The sequence below is a fragment of the Erithacus rubecula genome (assembly GCF_903797595.1).
Source record: "Erithacus rubecula genome assembly, chromosome: 3".
In the NCBI taxonomy this organism is placed as follows: Eukaryota; Metazoa; Chordata; class Aves; order Passeriformes; family Muscicapidae; genus Erithacus; species Erithacus rubecula.
The window spans coordinates 79,643,675-79,664,060 of NC_136689.1; the positions used below are offsets into that span (position 1 = coordinate 79,643,675).

Here is a 20,386-nt window from a genome sequence, read left to right on the forward strand (position 1 = left end):
ATTGAGGACCCAAGACCTTTTGCTGGATGCCCTCCATGTCTGAGCACAGAAAATGGTGGGTTCAAACTGTGTCTCCATGCATATACAGGCTGATGCATCCAAGTGCAGTAACTTGGGATTCAGATCCAGGAACAGCTACTGGGCAGACTGGATGCCTGAGCCCAGCTGCTGGAGGCATCCACTTTGTACATTTGTATTGACAAACTTCCCAGAAATGGAAAAAAAATTTCCAAACCCAAACAAAAGTTGTAAGCCTCTGAAAGGCTGAATTAAAAAGTTCTCTCTGTGGGTTTCCATCTTTCCTGGCCTGCTTGGCTGAGTGCTGTGGCACCAAACAAGGTCAGGTGCTGGCAAGGAGCTGGTCCAGCTATCAGCAACTTTGCAGAGGATGGTGCATCTCTCATCTTTCTGAGGGCTACTATGTTGGGGTCTGGAGGGGAAAGAGGATCATGAGCAGGAAGGTTAGCACTCCTTGTAGTTCTTCGTGTTGTACAACACAGACACAGATGGCTGGTGCAGATGCAGACCTCTGCTGGTAATTTATTCATGCTTGTTTGGGGGTGCATTCTTTTCTGCTTCCAAGGTCCCTGAGCTGGAGGAGAGGACTGTCTTTGAATTTGCTGCTGTGAATAACAATTTCTGCTCTAGGCAGTGCTTAGAGGGGACTGGAAACTATGATGCAATAGGTACTCAGTAAGCCCACATCTGTGCAGTGCCACAATAAGACAATTGAGAACAGTGTTAGACTGGATTTTATATGTAAGAAAATGTTAGGTAATCATTTCATTATTCTAATTAACCCAGTGTTAATGAAGACACAAAGTGGCAGAAGATGACACTATTACTTGATGAAAAATAAAGCATGGTTTGTCATCTGCAGTGTTACTTGCAATTTATCTTTTTTTGATCTGATAGAGAAACAAGAATATTCAAGAAGATCTCTGAGGTTTAGCCACAGTAGCAGATGGGATTGCATCTGCAAAGGAGATTGTTTTGTCTGCTTTGAATTGAAATTAAAAGCTGTTGCAATGACAATTCATTTAGTATGAAGAATTAGGAAACAAAGTACAATTACTTTGTGGTTTTTTACTCAATAGTAACCATTTAAAGACTAGTAATTATAGCATATTATTCATTGAAGTCTGGAATGTCTACATTGCACGGCAATTTCAGTTTAGGAAAATCACATATAGCAATTGACACATTGTCAGGTTTTTCTTGAGTGCCTTGTTAGTGTTTTATTTTTAGCTTCTATAAATTCAATCATTTTATTGGGCTTGCATGGTAAGGTTTTGGTAATAGGGGGGCTACAGGGGTAGATTTTGTGAGAAGCTGCCAGAAGGTTCTCCCAGGTCCCACAGAACCAATGCCAGCCAGCTCCAATGCAGACCTATCACTGGCCAAGGCTGAGCCCAGCAGTGATGGTGGAGGCATTGCTGGGATAGCAGTTAAAAAAGGGGCAAAACCCCTGCAACTGCAAGGAGAGAGAAGAGTTAGAATATGTGAGAGGAGCAGCTATGCAGACACCAAATTGCACGAGGAAGGAGGAGCGAGGAGGTGCTCCAGGTGCCAGAGATGAGATTCCCTTGCAGTCTGTGATGAAGGCCATGGTGAGGCATCTGTTCCCCTGCAGCCCATGGAAGTCCACAATGGAGCAGAGATCTGCCTGCAGCCCAAGGAGGGCTTCACACTAGAGTAGTGTTCTCTTTTTGATTATGAAAATAGCTCATTTTTTCTTGGTCATTTAGCTTTCTATTCATAAGACTATACTGCTGGATGCTGTCTGCATAGCTACTCATATTTTCTAAGCTAGTCTTCCTAGTATTACTTTATTCTATCATTAATTATCATATACTATACTATTTCAGAATAAATATTATGCTTAATTTAATATTCTTTATTTCTGAGGCCTAATAAAATCTGCAAGGATTATTTGAAGTATAAAAAGGACTGTTTTCATCTTTGGTTGCTGATTTTAGTGTATCCCTATGACTGTCCTTTAACACTTGAACAGTTTCATGGTACTATTTGGGATTTTCAAGTCAGTTCCCCTGTTCTGATACCATCACCATTTTTCAAATAGACAGGCAGAGAATGAAAGAGGAAACATACTTGCCTTTGCAAAACATTAAAATCCTACAAATCTACACAGTTGCATTGGGCTTTGTCACAGGGTTTCCTTGCACATTAGCAGGACCCTGGCTCTGCACAGCATGCGTCTCCTGGTCTTCTGCAGCAAAAACATGTGGAGTGGGGGCATAACTGGCAGCCTCTTGGACTGTTCCCTAACACACTGATATGGATTAAAAAGATTAAATTCCAGCTCCATGAGGCAGCCAGAAGGACACAAAGGTAGCAGCTACCTGAAGTAGGTTTTGCTTGCTTTTATTGGACTGGCCTGTAGTGCTGCTCAATGCCTGAGCCCCCATTCACAGATGATACAGCTTTTTCTTTTCTGGCAGGAGTTTATAACTAAGTCTGCAGTGGTTTTCCCTTTCAATAGCACAAGAGAAATTGAGTGTCCCCTCCCAGAGCAGCTGGAACACGGCTTTGCGAGTGCTGTCTCTTTGGATCCAGCCACCCATGTCCTCTCAGAAACAGGACAGGTGTTTCCAAAATAAGCAGGGACAAACAGCACCACTGAGACACTCCTGCTGGCACATTGGTAAGGCATCATCTTCAGGGAAGCATTACACCAAAGGTTGTATCAAGTGTTAGGTTTTATTTCATCTCTGCGAGCAAATAACCTATTGCCTTCCACTCTCCACCTGTATACAACAATGTACTGGATTTGATTTTTAGGCAGACATGGCAAATCAAGCAAGGGATGTAAAAAGCATGTTTTTTTAAGAAGTTCAAGAGCAATCTTCAGTTGTGCAATTCTTTCAGATGCAAACCTTGATTAAGCTTTGCCCTTCAGTTGTCCTGCAATAGAAATTTAATTGCTTGCTTACACATGTTTTTGTGTGGGCACATGAGCACATTGATGGTGATAGATATGTTGCATCACTGCAAAAAGTGGTGCAATTTTACCCTGAGGTCTGCTTTCCTCATGAAATAGATGAGTGTATGAAAGGCTGCCCTGGCAACTGCAACTGTTATTGGTAAAACTGAAGAGCTTAGAACAGACTGGGACAGTCTCACACTAAAGTTACTAATATATTTCAATCACAAACAGGATATAAAAACTGTGGTAGGCACTCCGGATTTCCTGCCTGCTGGAAGAATTCAAGTTTATACAAGAAGTCATTTATACACTGTCTCCACTCCCCCAGAAGATAGTGTAGTGCTGATGCTCAATTAAAAATGTTGAAACATCAGGTGCTACAGTTTTTTCGACTGAAAAGTGACCTAATAGCAGAAGAGGAAAGCAGAAGAGCAGCCTCTGCTTCTGTTAATCTTTGCTCTATCTGCAAGTATAGAACATCTTAGCTACATACTTTGTTTTACGTAACTAAGAATGTATCACTAGACAAATTTACCTTGTGACTTTTAATAGCTGCTTGGAGTACATCTCATCGAGTTCACACATGTATCTAGGTCATTCTAATACAATCTTGTTTTTATACTACTCACAATCTCAGCTGGGATAATGAAATTGTTGGTACGAAAGCCTTAGTCAATCTCCACAAGTTAGAGCAGGGACTACTGACAGAAAAAAAAAATATTCAAACAAATACCACAAATCGTATTTTATTAGTAGGGGTTTGGGGAAAAAAGATACATCAATCTGACTAGAAGTATCTCCATTAAAAATAGCTACAGTTACACGTAACAAGTGTGCATGTTTTCTCCCTCTGGAATGGGCACAACAGGGTTCATTTTCACATTACATATTTGCAAGAAAAATGTTTCAGTATTAGATATTTTCCAACAGAAAAATCTGTCAGAGCTGCTGAAAAGGGAAGGGGTCACAAGTGAAGTATGACAAATAAGTGGGATACTGTTTAAACAAAAGGCAATTCTAGCATTTGAGCAAATGGATCATATGTTTTCACTAATGTACCTGGGTCTTGAAATGTAGGAATCAAAGGGTCATATAGGTTGGAAAAGACCTCCAAGGTCATTGAGTCCAACTTTAAATCTAGCACTACCGAGTCCACCACTAAATCATTTCCCTCCATGCCACAATTACATGTTTTTTAAATACCTTCAAGGATGGTGACTCCACCACTTCCCCAGGCAGCCTGTTCCAGGGCTTGACAACCCTTTCAGTGAAGAAATTTTTCATAATAGCCAATCTGAACCTCCTCTGGCCCAGTATGAGGATATTTTCTCTCATTCTATCGCTTATTACATGGGAGAAGAGATGAAGTCCCACCTGGCTACAGACTCCTTTCAGGCAGTTGTAGAGAGTAGTAAGATTCCCTCTGAAACCTTTTCTTCTCCAGGCTAAAGAGTCCCAGCTCTTTTAGCTGCTTCTCATAAGACCTGCGGTCTAGGAACTGCTTCAAATAAAATCTGTCCTTTGCTTAGGGAAAGGTCTAGAAGTATAATGAGAATATAAAATGTAATCACACAATGAACAAACCTTCTGGCTTGGGTTTGGGTTTGTTTTTTTATTAATCCAATTAACTAAAATTTCTAAACATGCTGACATTCACAGCCCACAAAACTTAGCTTTTCCTTTTCTGTAACAAGAAAGGAAACACTGATAAGCTGTCAGCCCATCACACTCCAGATCCCATCCCACTGTAGGCAAACCATAAATTAACATTATGTGGGAAAACCAACTGAACTTTTAGGCAAGATAAATATTTATTAGTATAGTAGCAGAGAAAAATCAAGGCATTTGTTCAAGTTTTCTGGAAACTATGGCAAAAGACTACTGGCTAGAGAGCTACAGGTCTTGAATAGAGAGATGTAATAAACACTGATCTTTCTTTCACTGTTTAGTATTAAAATAACATTTTCCTTTTCAAAAGAGGCAAAGAAAAAAAAAAAAAAAAGTCTTAGATTAGAGTCTAAAGTGCTGCAGAAAGATGATTTTTACTGGCAGGTTGTCCCACTAGTAATTTTTAAACAAATATCCCTGAAGATATAAAATATTTTGGTGGATTGACTCTGACCGAATGCCACGTATCCACCAAATCCACTTTGTTGCTCCTCTCCGCAACTGGAGAGGGGGAAGAAAACAAAGCCTAAGCTTCACAGGTTGAGATAAGGACCAGAAGAGATCACTCATCAAATATTGCCACAGACAAACAAAACTCAAATTGGGGATATTAACTGAATTTATTACTAACGAAATCAGAGCAGGATAATGAAAAGTATAATACATCTTAAAATCGTCTCTCCCTCACCTTTCTCTTCTTCCCAAGCTCTACCTCCACCCCCAGGGAGGTGCAGAGAGACAGGGAATGGGAGCTATGGTCAGTTCATCACCAGTGGTTTCTCCTGCTGTTCAAGGACAAGAGGCCTTCCCCTGCTCCAACATGGGGTCCTTCCCATGGGAGATAGTTTTCCATGAACTGCTCTAATGTGGATTGCTCTTCCACAGGGTGCAGCCATTCAGGCACAGCCTGCTCCAGTATAGGTCCACCACAGGGCCACAAGTCCCACCATGAAACCTGCCTGTCCTGATTTGAAAGACAGGTGTTTGCCAATTAAGGCAGAGGCTGCTTTTTGAAATGGAGAATGTAAATGCCCTTCTTCCAAATTATTATTATAATTTCGAAATTAAGGGGCTTTCAGGCAAAGATATGGGAATTAGGAATAACAGTTCTTTACCAGAAAAATTAAAACAGAAATGCAGTATTACAGTGAACAATCCCAACACTGACAGATTCAGAATACAACCTGCCACCCTGTCAGTCAGGGTGTTGGTAGCATTCCCATTAAATGGTGGCTGCAGTCCTCCTGCAGTGACAGATGTGGGGTTCAGCTGCAGCAGTGCTCCTGTAGAAGGGTGCAGTTTTCCTCTGAAGGTCCAGGGATGATGTGGAAAAAGGTTCGGTTTTCCTCTAGAATACAGTGGAATGATGAGATCTTTTCTAAAATCTCAGTTTTTATCTAGGTAGGAAAGGCTTGGCTCATCCCCCTGGCTGGAGCATCTCCCAGTGGGATGATGTAATTTTATCAGTCATACAGTGGAACTGAATGGGCCAGCAGCAGATGATATCTTCCTGGAGGAAGGATGGGCTGTGGAAAAGATAAAGATGATTGCCCCATCTTGTCTTAAAGATGGCCCATTAGCAGATAATATATGCCATGGAGATAAGGAATCACTGCCTGACACGGCCTCAACAGATGGTGAAAGAATACACATTTCTGGCCACATCAACCCAACACAATGGCCCTATTGAACTTTTATTGGCCAATAACAATTTAGCATTTTAGCATTGAGGAGTAAATCAAACTCTTCACCATCCTCTCTCTCCAGTGAGCATCATGACTGTTCACCAAAACAAATCTTACTGCAATACCCTACTGGAAAACTCAGCATCTGGCAAAATTGTGTTACTAATTTGTTTTGAAGAACATAATCCAACACAAAAGTGCAAACAGAGCAAATGCCACTTGACAAAAGTTTGAGTTCCATTTATTTTCAAATTATAGCAGCAGTAGAGTTTTGAGGAAAGTTTTTGTAGTATTCATTTCAATTTTTTTAAAAAAATTTAAATTATTAGTATTTGGTTGCTCATTTGGGGGTGTTTTTGGAGTTTTTGGGGTGTGGGTTTGGTTTTTTTTGTTGTTGTTTGTTTGGGGTTTTTTTGTTTGTTTGTTGTTCTTTTTTTAATTTTGTTTTGGTTTTTTTTAGATTTCCCTTGAGTTATTTTGGGGATTTTTTTGGTGTCAGCAATTCTAAAAGATTCTTTATTATTACAATCATGCAGAAGACACAGATAAGTTAAAAACCTGTATGCTGTACATTCATGCAGAAGAAGAGTATCAGCAAACCATGAGGGCTCACGCAATCTGAAAACAGCCAGGCTGTGGCTGGCCAACTACTCAGTCCCCAGGGCAGTGAAGCAGCTGGAGGAGGCCCGGCTGTTCAAGGAGATTCCCGAGGCCACCAGGACATCCCAGAGGCAGGAGCTGCACAAATCCCTGCGGTCCTTGAATAATTTCTGCAGTCAGATTGGGGATGATCGCCCACTGTCCTACTGCCACTTCAGCCCCAGCTCCAAACTCCCGGCCACAGCCTGCTGGAGTGGGCTGTGCAAGCTCTGCTCTGTGCCTGACTGCAACCTGCTTCACACTTAGGAGTACACAGCACCAACGTGGGGGCAGCCGGGTTCCACCCCAAGGCCACAGTGTTCCTGGACAGGAAGGATGTCAGCCTGGCCCCGTGTGCAGCTGATGGCTCTGTCAAACTCTGGAACCTGGAAAGTGATGAGCTGGTAGCAGACATTGAGGGACACAGCATGAGAGTGGCCTGTGTGATGTGGTACCTGTCTGGGAGGTTCCTGAGCACCACCTGCTCCGACCACTCGTGGCACCTGTGGCACCTGGAGGAGATTCTGCTCCAGGAGGGGCACAGCAAGGGGGTCTGTGACATTGCCTTCCACACCGACGGCTCCCTTGCCGGCACGGGAGGCCTGGGTGCCTTTGGCCAGGTGTGGGACCTGCACACAGGCTGTTGTATCATGATCCTGGAAGGACACCTGGAGATCTACAGGATCAACTTCTCCCCAAATGGGGACCACATGGCCATGGGCAGTGGGGACAACACGTGCAAGGTGTGGGACCTGTGGCAGAGGAATTGCATCTACACCATCCCTGCCCACCAGAACCTGGTCACCGGCAGCAGGTTTGAGCCCAGCCACGGGAGTTTCCTGCTCAAGTGTGGCTGTGACAACATGCCAAGATCTGGACACACCCTGGCTGGTCCCCCGCTGAAGACACTGGTGGGGCATGAGGGGAAGGTGACAGGCTGGGCAGCTCATTGCCACCTGCTCCTACAACAGAACCTTCAAGCTCTGGACAGCTCAGTAGGGGTGTTAATGACTTTTGGTGGCTTTTTTATATTGAAGAACAAAATAGGGGAAAAAAAAAAAAAAACAGTCTAACCTGCCTGCAAGATGCAAGTGGTGGGCACATCCACATTCTGAATCAGAATGAACCCGACACCTTTCTTTTAACTTTGTTAAACAAAATTCCATTTATTTTCAAATTATAGCAGAAGTAGAGTTTTGAGGAAAGTTTTTTTTAGTTAGTATTCATTTGGTTTTTCCATAAAAAAATTAAATTATTAGTATTTGGTTGTTCACTTGGGGGTGTTTTTGGAGGTTTTGGGGTGTGTTTTTTTATTTTGTTTTTTTAGATTTCCCTTGAGTTATTTTGGGTTTTTTTTTTGGTGTCAGCAATTCTAAAAGATTCTTTATTATTACAATCATGCAGAAGACACAGATAACTTGAAAACCTGTATGCTTGGGATCCCATCATGTTCTTGAAACCATTCCGGAGTCCTTCATGAGCAAGAGGTTGGGCTATGAGAACTGACACAAGGCTCCAGAATTTTAGAATACAAATCATCTACAACATTAGCAACAGAAGAAGGAAGACACTTGATTTTTTTAAAACAGCGTAGTAAGAAAAATTGTTTTACATCTTAAGTTTTTTTTATAAATTAAGTTAGAAAATATCACACAATTGTTAACAATGCTAGATTGGCCTAAGTATCCTAAGTAGACTTCTAAAACCAGTTTAGAGTGAGAAGACACCTATTGCATATTCAGATAGCTATCAATTTTAAGAGGTAGATGACAATATTAATCTATTAGCTGTACAACTTTTGTGTAAATATAATTAAATATGTTTCTATACAGTGTCCCTGTATTTGTAAGGGTGCAAAGAGAAGGAAAAACATTGCCTCTCATCTAAAAGCAACTGTATTCATCTAATTCCTTGGTCTACATCAGCAGCTCTTGACAATGGGGGAAGTTGAAAGGATTAGCAATGCAAGGGAAAAAAAAAAAAATCAACCCTATTTGTGTATGTAGGTAGAGCACCCCACCCAGACTGCAGTGAGGGTGGTGAGCTCACAGCACAATCCTCAGGACAGCTTGGATGCATTGAGTGGAAACAGCAGAAGCCCTCAAAGGCAGAAAAAGAAGTATCAGAAGTCGTGCACAGTACTTCCCATGATGCCACTTCAGACTTATGCCTAATCTATTTATGAAGGTGCTTCACTGCTGGAAAAGCATTTCTGTTCCTATTCACCCTGTCCATCAGATTTCTGGGTTACCATTAAGAGGAAAAAGCAGTAAGTAATAGCAGCACTGATGGAAAGGCTTTGTCACAGTGATCATCTGAGTCTGTTGCTAACCTGCCAGCATCTGCAAAATGTTGGCTGTTAGCAAAAGCATCCATCTCAAAGTGTTAAAAGCACAGCTCAGTACAAAAATGGGATGACAATTTTTCTGTCCTTTGGATAGTCTTCAAATTTCTCAAGGTACCATCTGAAAAACAAAGAAAAATCTGATGAGTATTGAGTCTTCAAAACACTATTGAGGAAATGAAATAATTGTGCAATGTGTTTAACTTAATCCATACACATTTTTGTCTACAAAAAAAGTGCATTTAGAACCTACTCTGGAGAGAAAAATGGCATTTACTATGATCACCCTAATGACATCTGATCATCAAATGGAACGAAACTAAGTTATAGCTGCCAGCAATGGGAAATCAAACCAACAGATGTGATGAGTTATGTCAGGGAGGGAATAACCCATTCTTTCAAAATGTATATTGTTACACATCCTGAGTATTTACACATATTAGAATTAAAGGGAGAAAAAATAAATCAAAAACATATAATTGCATAATGATTTGACATGGAGGCAAGGGATGCTTCACACATGGGAATGAGAGCCCCCTTCTGCACAGAAACATCTTTGGCTGCAGTTAGAATAATCAAACTAAACATGACAAACTTTGCACTTGCCTTATTGCTAACACCCTTCAAAGAGCATCACTATTTACAAATCCAGACAATCAAAAAAAGTTTAAAAGGTGGAGCACTATCAGATATTATTTTGTTTTCACCTTCCATAACAGCCATGTTTACTCCCATTTTTGAATATTTATTCTTCTGCTTCTCTGAAATAAAAAAGCTAAGTTCACTTGGGGTCCTTGAAGATACAGATATTCATAATATCAATATTGATATTAATATCAATAGCTAACTGCAAGATCAAAACGGGAATAAAGAGAACAAAACATGCAATGCATAATAACCTACATCCAGGGAATACAATTATGACCCTATTTATCTGTTTCAGTAATTTATTCCAAGATTTTTAAATAAATAAACTATACTAACATTTTTCTTCACTTACATGGATTTGCTATTTTTAGGTTCTTAGGTTTTTCCCTGTACCCCTTTTCCATTTTCAAGCATTTTTCCTTTAACAACATTTAGCTTTTCTTGATGTTCTGAGAGCACCATCAAAGCTTAAGATTGATGGAAACCAACCATGGAATTTGAGCCTGAAGAATGTAATATACAAAGAGAGGCAGGAGAACCTGTCCTTGCTTCATATGGCAAGGAGGAGACACTCAGAACTCAATTGGATGAGCCCTGGGCAACTGAGCAGAGCCTCATGGTTTGCCCTGGCTGGAGCAGCCACACCAGTTGACTGGAAAACCTTCAAATGCTCCTCCCAACTAAAGACACTTTGCAACTCTGCTAACTAATAGCAGCTGATAAAACAGGAAGAGATAGTCATAGGCAACAGGTTTGGAAGGCTCAGGTTGGAGAGTAGAAGAAACTTGTTCACTGGGAAGGCAATATCACAACATCCTACAAACACAGGGTAGGAAAGCCTCTATTTCTGGAGGTTTCCAGGACTCCATTAGACATAGACATAGCAGCCCTCACAGATGGTCAGTATTTTTTTTTCAACCCGTTTCCTCCTTAAATTCATCTTTATTTCCTCTTATGAGACTACATTTCAACATGAGAACCAAAGAAGAAAGCTGAAAATAACCAAAATAAACATGTTCAAATTTTTTTAAACATGCTATTCCTTAACGGGAATCCTTTCAGGAAAAAAAAGTCTCTTCAAACTATGGTCCTTGTTCACAAGAAAGTCACATTATAAATACAGTACATGAGCAGTCAGAATGTTTAGATCAGACTTCATTAAACATTACTTACCAGAACTGTTTTCATCATGTCCATATAATTGATTATAGACAATATAATACATACATGACTATAAAATGTGTCTGTTAAAGACAGCTTGAATGATTTTTAAAATTTTAATATTACAGAAACAAGTTTGAGAAGGGAAAGTACATTATTTGATTAATTACAACAGTATTGCTAAAATTGTCTATAATCTTTACAGATCCAGGATGAACTACCTTCATTTAAACATTATTTGGACCACCTTATTGTACTGTGTTTATGCTCTTTGCCATTCTGCTGAAATCCTCCAGTACTTAATCTTCTCAGAGTATTCTCTATCATATTATGCCCTACAGCAGCAGTCTCTTTCACAAGACTTGCTCTGCAACATCCTTACAGCATGAGGCATAATCTGTGAAATGGAAATGCAGTGTGGCATAGAGACAACAGAAATGACAAGGCAGGAACACTTACTTGTGGTGTTGTCTTGCCCTTGAACCCAGGATAAAGAGACTACACAATGCAAATGCAAGGCTTTCAATGGTGCAGCAGGCAAGGGCAAACCCAAACCATTCTAGGATCTCTCCAAAAAAGTTGGCTCCACTGACATACTCAAACATTCCTCCTGAAAGAAGGACAGAGTTACTTCTAAATACCTTAATCAAGATGTACCATCTTATCTTTTCTGTACAGAAATAGCAGCTATAATCACCAATGTCTCTATTCAATCTTTAAAGGCAGTGGAGATGGCATTTCTCAGCTCATGCTATACTTTGAAGGATCACTTCAGACCTCATTCTAAGACAGACCTTTTGTAGCTCCACTTTTCTTCTTTAAATAAAGAAAAGCAGATTCACTAGCATCAGAAGCAAGTGCATGCCTTTGCAAATAATTACTTAATGGCACGATCTCTGATTGTACACTAAACCTTTTTTAAAATAAGTAGAAATGGAAGACATACTCCCGTTGAGTCAGAAGAATACTCATAGGGTTAGCCTACAATTTTTCATTTATTTAAGTAGTTTAGAAATTAAGTTAATTATGAACAGTACTATTATTATGAAGTTCCAAATTTATTCTGTAGGTTACAAAGTTGTTGCACTTTTGTTCCCATTCCTCAGATCTGCTGTTTCAACCCTTAAACTCAGTGAAAATTTGGCAGTCTGTGTTAAATCTATGACAATTGTGCATGAATAATTGGCACTCAGGGGCTGGAAATTTGATAAATTATGAATCTCACCCTAACTCCAAAGTCGGTCTACAAATTGATAACATTTCAGTATGTGCTTCACCAGTGAGATTAAACAAACAAGTGTTTGGCAAATGTAATAAAGGACATGTTTTGACCTTGCTTTAATTGCACAACATTTGTGACAAAAGAAAAGTTAAATTCTAGCACTTAAACTGGATGAACAACATCAAAAAGACCAGCTCTTCCTGATCTTACAGCAAATAACATATTTCCTTCTGAACCTTCTTGTACACTGAACACAGTACAGGATGTTCACATTAATTTTTCATGTGAACACTTCAATTTACAGCTACTAAAATTATAATTATTTTCACCTTCTTGGTGAAAAATAACAGTCTACCTTATCTTCATTCTTACAGTTTTATTTTAAAAAAATTAACAATCAAGAAAAAACAACAACAAAAAGAAAAAAATGTCACGAGACAACAGAATTCAGAAGTAGTGTTATCTTTCTGCTCTCAGAGAGTGTAATGTACCTGGAAGAGTTTCCAAAAGTGTCAATAAACCTTAACCCTTCAATATAAAAAAGCCTTTCATATTCTCCATTTTCCCATGAAGGCCAGAATTTATAATGCCAAACTCATTTGGATTTCTGTCCCCTTTGCCCTGGGTCTTCCTTTCCAAAAGTGTTGCTGCCCTCTGATTACGTTAGGTACCTCTCTCTTCTTATATGGGACATGAGATGGGTCACATGCTGAGTACTTTCTTCATTCCCCTCCTGCCCCCACACTGAGTTGATAATTTAGGTCTTCTCCACCCACCTGCTGATTCTCTGAAAAGTTAGGCAATGCTGTTACACTTTTACCCCTTTTTAAAAATATAGCAAAAGTTAGTCCAGAAACCTAAAGAGTTGCACAAGCCAAGTGGTATCATGAAACAGATTCCTTACAATACTTGGCTTAAGAGGAAAAAAATGTTTCTCAAACTGTAAAATCACTTTCTGTGGTAGAAAACAAAGTGCTATTTCCAGTTGCCTCTTATATGATAAATTACTATCTCCTCAAAAATACACCAATAGAAGGTCATTTTCACACAGAACTATTTTAGGTTAGAAAGGATCTCTTGAGATAATCAACCACCACTGTTGAACCAGGATCAGCCAGAACAGATTGCCCAGACTATGCCCAGTCTGGTTTTGAGTCTCCCTACAATCTCTGAGCAACCTGTTCAACAACTATATGTTTGATCACCCTCAGAAGAGAGAGAAAAAAAAAATGTTCAGATATAACTTTATGTGCTTGAATTTTGTGTCCACTGCCTCTGGCCCTGTCACTAGGTACCACTAAGGAGAGTCTGGTTCTTTCTTCTTTGTTCCCTCCCATCATGTAGATATAAACTTTGGTAAGATCTCCCTGAGCCTTCTCTTCTCCAGTCTGAACAGTCCAAGCTCTCTCCACTTCTTATATGAGAGGTACTTGTTTTTGTTGTATTAATTTCTGCACCATTTTACTTACCTCTTGGTATCTTGTAACCAGTTTCCCCTGGTTTTCTCAGATTTCTGAGAATATGATCAGAATGAATGTTGATGGCCATGCCAATCAACCACCCTAAAAAACCTGAAAAGAAATATTGAAAATACCATATTTAGTGCACTGCATTTGTTGAGAAAAACTACAGTCAGATACCACATTAGGCATATTGTCTCAAAGCAGAAGTAATGTAAGCAGCATAAACAGTTCTGGTGGCATCCTGCACAGTCTAGTCCCACTGCTCTTCAGTCAGTGGAGCCCACAGTATCAACAGTTCCCTAGATGGAAAACAGCAAGTATGAAGTTTATTCTTATGTTGCTAGACTTATATAAATGTATGTATGTGCATATATGCAGATGTAATGTGTATGTTTCCCTACACGTCCATGTAGATAAACAAATTTGCTAAAATTTTACACACTGAAAGAAACAGCCATTTTTAATCTTCTCAGGGGGATACATCTTAGGCTCCACTCTCCTTTTACAGTTTTACTGATAGCATATCAGAATCTCTCCAACAGGTGTCTGTGCAATAAAAGGAATACAACTGTGAAGAAAATAACATGCCATTTATTTGTGCCATTCAGCAAAATGGTTTAGCCATTTATTACAGCCCTTCACAGAAACTCAGATTGTTGTCACATTCTGCATCCTTATGTTACCATGAGGATGGGATAAATCAAAAAGAATTTAGGATTGAAATTCATTTGTCCCTTGGCAACATGTTATCTATATTATCTTCCCTTGAAGGCAGCAGTCCCTGGGGAACAGATAAGATCTGTGTTTTGAGGTTAGCCAGTGCTTCATCAGATTCTGTGATTAGTTTTCCCAACAAGACACAATTATCTGCAGCATCTAGACCTATTAATATTAGGAGAGATACTGGCAACCCACATCCCTTGCCTATAAGATTATATCCAGAGATAGACAATGCTCTTCAGGTCTGATGTGTGAAGAGAGCAGAGGTGACATGTGTGCTTAATTGCCTGATTGCCAGATAAAAAGCTTCATGCAACAGTTGAGGTGCTGATGTTCTGTAACCTGTACCTTGTGATTTACAGGTGGTGTTCTGCTTTGCAGAGCTGCTACTAAAAAAGTGTTTAGATGCCAAAAAGAATTAGCTATCAACATTCGAAGGAAGTAGTTGAATAGGGTCTCAAAGGAGTAAGAAAAGACATGGCATACTGCAAAGACTTTGAAGAAGCTAAAGCAAGCAAAGTAAGAAAGGAGTTTACAACTAAAAGTGCAGATAGATTAGGAAAGGACACAAGGGTGAAAAACAGAATTGTTGGTGTCCTGTTCGTAGCAGTCACTACTACAGGGTGGCCATCTTCACCATCTTTCTTGGTAAATTCACAAGCTCTTGATTGGCATGTAGGTGTAAGGCTCATGCTGAAAGTTTATGATGTTGCTCTTGGTTTGCAAGCTCATGGCTTTGCATTTGAAGCAGAACCTTGCCATTTACTCTGAAAACAGACAGGTTCACTGCTCTGAACTAAACCAAGACACAGTCCAGAGAAACCATGAGGAAATCACATCAAAACCATATTCCTGCTCCAAATCAATTGCTGCTGTAAATATAAATTACTGTGCTCCCCAAGAGAGACAAGCTATATAGTAAGACTCCATAGTCAGAGAATACATCAGTTGTTTGAAACTCCTCACCACAATAATTAATCAGCCTGACTTCCCCAATTTCTGTTTTCACTGGAGGTTTCAATTTCATTTCAGCTTCCATATACTGAACCTTAGTTGGCTGCTACTTGTAGACACTTGCTCATTTATCTTCCACATGTGACTTCATACAGCTTAAGAAATACCATATTAACTACCAGGAAATATGCTTTCATGCTATTATTATTTTCTAATATTCTAATATTTTTTGGTTTTTTTAGTAATTCTAAACAGAAGCTTGAAAACGCTGTCAGATATTTCTGAAGTACTACTATATAATAGTCCAGTTGCTCAGGGAGTACCCAGTGCACAACACTTCATTTTGGCATTGGCTTTGGCCAAAGCCATAAGCATAAACTGCAGGTATTTGGAGGTGCCCAGATGGGATGAATACCAAATAGCAATTATAAATTGCTAAGATCCAATTATGTTGATATGCACTACAAAAAAAAAAAAAAAACCACAAAACAAAAAACACCTAAAAATATTCTAATTAGAAGAATTTAAAGGGAAAAAAACCAAAACAGTCTTCAGTTTAGCTGTTTAATGGGCATGCCAAATTTTATCTCAAGATTTGTTGGCATTACAGTCTCAAAAAATCAGAAATGACCACACTATTAAAGTGGTTGATACATATATCAGGAATCTTCACTTCCTTAGTTTTCAGGATAACTTTTTAAAGCACTATATTAACTAACAATAGTCACCAGAGCAACACTTCACTTATGTTTAATGGTACTAGAAATACATAAAGCATATATTTCAAACTGGTATTTTGGGGGAAAAAAAACAAATAAAGAAAACCACAAATACAAAGCAAACTAATTCATATACAGAAGTATTCATAACTGAAGGCAGATTAACCTCACTATTGTCATTCATACATTTGCATCTTTCAGAAATCTTTGAAACTTAACAAAAAAAAAAAAAAAAAAAAAAAAGAGAGAGAAAAAAAAAGCACCCAAAAGAACCCAAGGAAACTTGAACAACAAGTCCTAGTAACTAGATTTTTTTGAAGATACTTGAGCAAGAAGGAACTGATTTATGGCTCCTTAATCATGATTCATTCACACCATTGTATTGAGACATCTTTCAACTAAGGTGCTGAAAACAAAGCCTGCCTAGCTTCAGTCTTCAACAGTTTTGATCAACAAATCTTTTAATTTTTTTTTTCTGGATTCTGACTCACGGAGAGTGGAAGTTTGAAATGGTCATGAAAATTTCAAATATATTCTAGTACCCTCTGAAGTTATTCCCTTGTACCTCAATTTTTCTACTTTTAGTACACAAACAGAACTGCCTCCTAATCTTGGCAAGAGAATCTGCTTAGATTGAAATTGCTTCAACCTTATATTCATGACAGCATTTAGCACAGTTGTCCTCTATTATCATCCACAATAACACTAGAATAAAGACAAAAAATTGGTTTCCTTCATTGTTAAAGGCTTGAGAAATACAGGAGAAACACTAACTTGCTCTGACTACAGAATAACAAAAAAAGAAGAGCACTGACTCAGATCACGGATCTACGCAGTCCAGTACTCTGCCTTTGATGAGGCAAAATATTCTGGTTTATCTTCAGATGAAATCTTTCTGTAAAGATTTCTTTAGGGAATTATTCTATCATTTTGACAGTAGGCTAAATTAGATCCCTAGCAAACAAAAAAGTAAAGTAAATAAAATACTTTCTTGCTAAACCATAGTCTTTTAATCATATCCATGGCTTCAGGTATAAATGTAACCTCACTTCCCATCTGGGAGTGAATGATCGACCCCTCCACCTCTTCCTTGTGGGGCCAGTTTTGTCATTTGACAATTATAAGGGCAGCTGGATTGGTGCCTGTGTGTGTATCTAGCGTAGATACCCTGACACCAAGGACTTGTAGTATTTGCCATGGTGTGTCACTGTTAGCAGCTATCCTTACTAGATTTTTTACTTCATGGATTTGTTTACTTTAGTTTAATCTACATGTTACACAGAAAATCTTTGCTTCTCCTAAACCTACATGCTGCTGGTACCATGCAGGGCTTCAAGTTTCTATGTGGAAAAAAAACCCCAAACATTACCTGGATTTACTCGGCTGTTAAAGAGTAAAGATGACAAATCAGATCATCTAGCACTGAAGAAAGAGGTGTCAGTTCACAGACCTAAAGTAAAAAAGGTTAAAAGGCCTCCAGCTCCACCAATGAGAGAATTATAAGAAGACTTATAAAATGGCATTGAAGACACTATAAAATTACAATAAAAAATTAAGAGCTATGAAGACAGAGGAAAATTGCACCTGCTGTTCTCCTAACATGATTTAACTCACCTGTAATGAAGCGTGAATCACCCAGCCAGCCTGGAGGATAAGCTGCATAGGCGGTTAAGCTTCGGCCCTGCAAGTACCCATTGAAAACACAGAACAGCAGTGCTAACACAAAAGTGAAAAACGGGGTGGGTTTTCCTGCACGGATCAGAAGAGGAAAGATGAGTGCCCTATAGCAAACAAAGAAAAGAAAATTTACTGTATTAGGCACAAAAAAATATAGTTTTGAAGTCCAAACACTGTCCACACTACCGTACTTTTCAAATTCTCAGCACTAGCCCTTGGTGCCTGTTTGTAAGAATAGCTGCACTAGTTTTAGTTTTGTTTTTTTTTTTTTTTTTTTTTGCTAATTGGAATTACAAGATCAGTCCTCTCTCCCATATAGCAGAAATTTTGAACTTTGTATCTAAAACAATTACTTTGATGAGAGGAATAAAGACAACTGATAATTAGCATAGTCCATTTTTGTTCTCAAATCTCAGTTGTACCATCAAGCTTTCTGAGATGAGCTAGGACTCAAGATCCCTCCACCAAATTCTCCCAGCACTTCCAGGGGGAAAGTCAATCCCCTTGAAATTAACTTTATTGACCTCAGTTTCCTCCCTACCCTGCAAGCCAAAACAATAATTGCTTCACCTCAACAATTTTGGTCTACTCTATGGCACTTCTAAAGATGTGACAAACCCACAATTGCCATCCCATTTGGGAAAGGAATCTTGATTGCTTTTCCTGGGGGATTATGCAAGTAAACAAACTAGCTCCAAACAAGAAGAGCAGGTGAATATTCTTGTACTCTTTCTTGTGGAACTAGCCAACTCCCAATTGTCTACTGATTTAATTATGATCTATAACGACACAGAAGCAGGATCACTGATGCCTGAGCATTCTTCACGTGTTTTCCATCTACCCAAGCACGACTGCTTCAAAAGCTTTCAGGTTATTTTCAACCACTCTAACAGCTTTCAAGAAAGAGCAATAAATTCATTACAGGATTACTTAAAGCATGCCATGCCACAACAAACAGAATTAGATAACAGAAGTCTCTTCCAGTCTATGTTCACCTACAGAAGAGTCCCTCAGGTTTGGCAATAGCAACAAGTAACTGGAAAAAAAGAAACTGCGGTGCAGCTCAGCTTTTTATACAAACCATTGCCTCTCATTCCTAGCTATTCCCAGACATCAAGAATGAGTTAAGATCCCATGTAAAAGCTAATACCTTTATGCTTAATAGAAAAAGGGGGCACAAAGACACAATTGAAGGTTTTCAAAGGCAGCCTCCAGGCCAGCTATATATCATATACCTCCCAACCACAAGGCTACAGAATATACTCGGTCAAAAGCAAGAGCTTTTCTCAATAAGCACCAGAAAATAACATAATAGCCATATAAGTGGCTTAAAACAAACTTGACAAATCTATCCCTCCCGTCCTAGTGGCAAATTTCCTTGAGGAGCATGATCATTAGCTACTGTCCATAACTTGAAGCTTGCTCCAAGACTTCAGCTAAGCGGATTTTTCCAAGCAATTTTACAAAATGCCTGAATACTGTTGACTACCTGGCAACATAGGGCGCTCAGCCTCAGCTTTGCCAGTATTTTAATGGATCATTGAATGTGCTGAGCAGAAGGAAACACACAAGGCTCATCCAGTCCAGCTCCTGCAATGAACGCTATGTTGAAAGACAACGTTGAACAATATAATTGGAAAACAGCTATTGTTTCACAACATCAAGATCGCATCAGTACGCGGTGCTGAACTTTCCTTATAACACTGTGACCTTAAGACAGCCTGGTCAACCCGTCTGTGAAGCGGGAGCCACCACGAGGCGCGGCAGCAGCGCAGGGCTGCGTTTGCACGCCGGAGCATCGCAGCGCTCATCGCAGCGCACACACGGCTATTTACCGTAACAACAAGAACACGGCTTAACGCGGCTAAGCAGAGACGGCAGCGACTGCCGCACTAAGTATCAAACGCTAGCTAGCAGAACCTCAACCCCTCGGGTCGGGAAGCAGCCGCGGGGATCTCTAAGCAGGCCGGTCCCTTCTCCTGCCGCAGCACGGCAGGGAGCCCGCCACCCGCCCCGGCGCCGCCGGGCAGCGCCGCCCGCCCGACCCCGCACCTGTGCGCGTAGTGCAGCACGAAGCAGCCCAGCAGGACGCGGTTGGGCCGGGCGGCCGCCACCGCCCCGCCACAGGCGGCCAGCCCGAGCGGGACGAGGAGGGAGGGCAGCTCCTGCAGCGCCCAGGCGGGCCGGGCGGGCAGCAGCCAGCCGAAGCGCCGCGAGGAGTACCGGCCGTAGGGCATGGGGATAAAGCGCAGCAGCAGGGCGGAGACAGCGCCCAGCGCCATCAGCCCGTAGGAGAGGAGCTCCAGCAGCCGCCGCTCCTCGGGGCCCTCGGCCCGGCGCCACAGCGCGCACACGCCACCGTCGCCGGCGAACCCCATCGCGCTCCGCCGCCTCGGTTCATCTGGCAGCGCCAGTGGCCGCCGGGGGTGTGCCCGCCACCGGCCCGCCCCGGCCCGCCCGTTGTGGGTGGGCCCGGGCCGGGCCGGGCCGGGCGCTCGGGAAGTTCCGCCGGGAAGCGGCGCGGGAGAGGCGGGTCCGC

The 20,386-nt window shown here is 40.6% G+C and overlaps 2 protein-coding genes and 1 pseudogene across 4 annotated transcripts in view; 2 read left to right on the forward strand and 1 right to left on the reverse strand.

The window, feature by feature from the left end:
• Positions 1 to 20,386, forward strand: part of MED10 (mediator complex subunit 10) — a 111,995-nt gene that overhangs the window by 12,744 nt on the left and 78,865 nt on the right. The window lies entirely within an intron of this gene.
• Positions 1,367 to 7,938, forward strand: LOC306798955 (U4/U6 small nuclear ribonucleoprotein Prp4 pseudogene; annotated as a pseudogene). Its single transcript has 2 exons — positions 1,367 to 1,566; positions 6,882 to 7,938. The product of its transcript is annotated as a U4/U6 small nuclear ribonucleoprotein Prp4 pseudogene (transcript).
• Positions 6,740 to 20,290, reverse strand: SRD5A1 (steroid 5 alpha-reductase 1). 2 transcript variants are annotated; one of them, XR_013773673.1, is made up of 6 exons: positions 19,900 to 20,290; positions 17,785 to 17,951; positions 13,784 to 13,885; positions 11,552 to 11,702; positions 8,366 to 9,404; positions 6,740 to 6,858 (listed from the first exon to the last, which is right to left on the reverse strand). XR_013773673.1 is itself a non-coding variant. In XM_079301172.1 (5 exons), the coding sequence occupies exons 1-5, from the start codon at positions 20,223 to 20,225 to the stop codon at positions 9,338 to 9,340; spliced, it is 813 nt and encodes a 270-aa protein (XP_079157298.1). In that variant the 5' UTR covers positions 20,226 to 20,290; the 3' UTR covers positions 8,002 to 9,337. The 2 variants fall into 2 exon arrangements, 1 of the variants encoding a protein (XP_079157298.1); XM_079301172.1 differs by lacking the exon at positions 6,740 to 6,858 and having other exon boundaries at positions 8,002 to 9,404.

Bases quoted from the DNA above. Each gene is read 5' to 3' on its own strand.
- SRD5A1 (XM_079301172.1), bottom strand. From the start codon at position 20,225: ATGGGGTTCGCCGGCGACGGTGGCGTGTGCGCGCTGTGGCGCCGGGCC. The intron at 13,886-17,784 runs GTGAGTTAAATC...ATTTCTTTTCAG, and splicing joins TGATTCACGCTTCATTACAG to GTTTTTTAGGGTGGTTGATT. The intron at 9,405-11,551 runs GTAAGTGTTCCT...TTTGTTTTTCAG, and splicing joins AGGGCAAGACAACACCACAA to ATGGTACCTTGAGAAATTTG.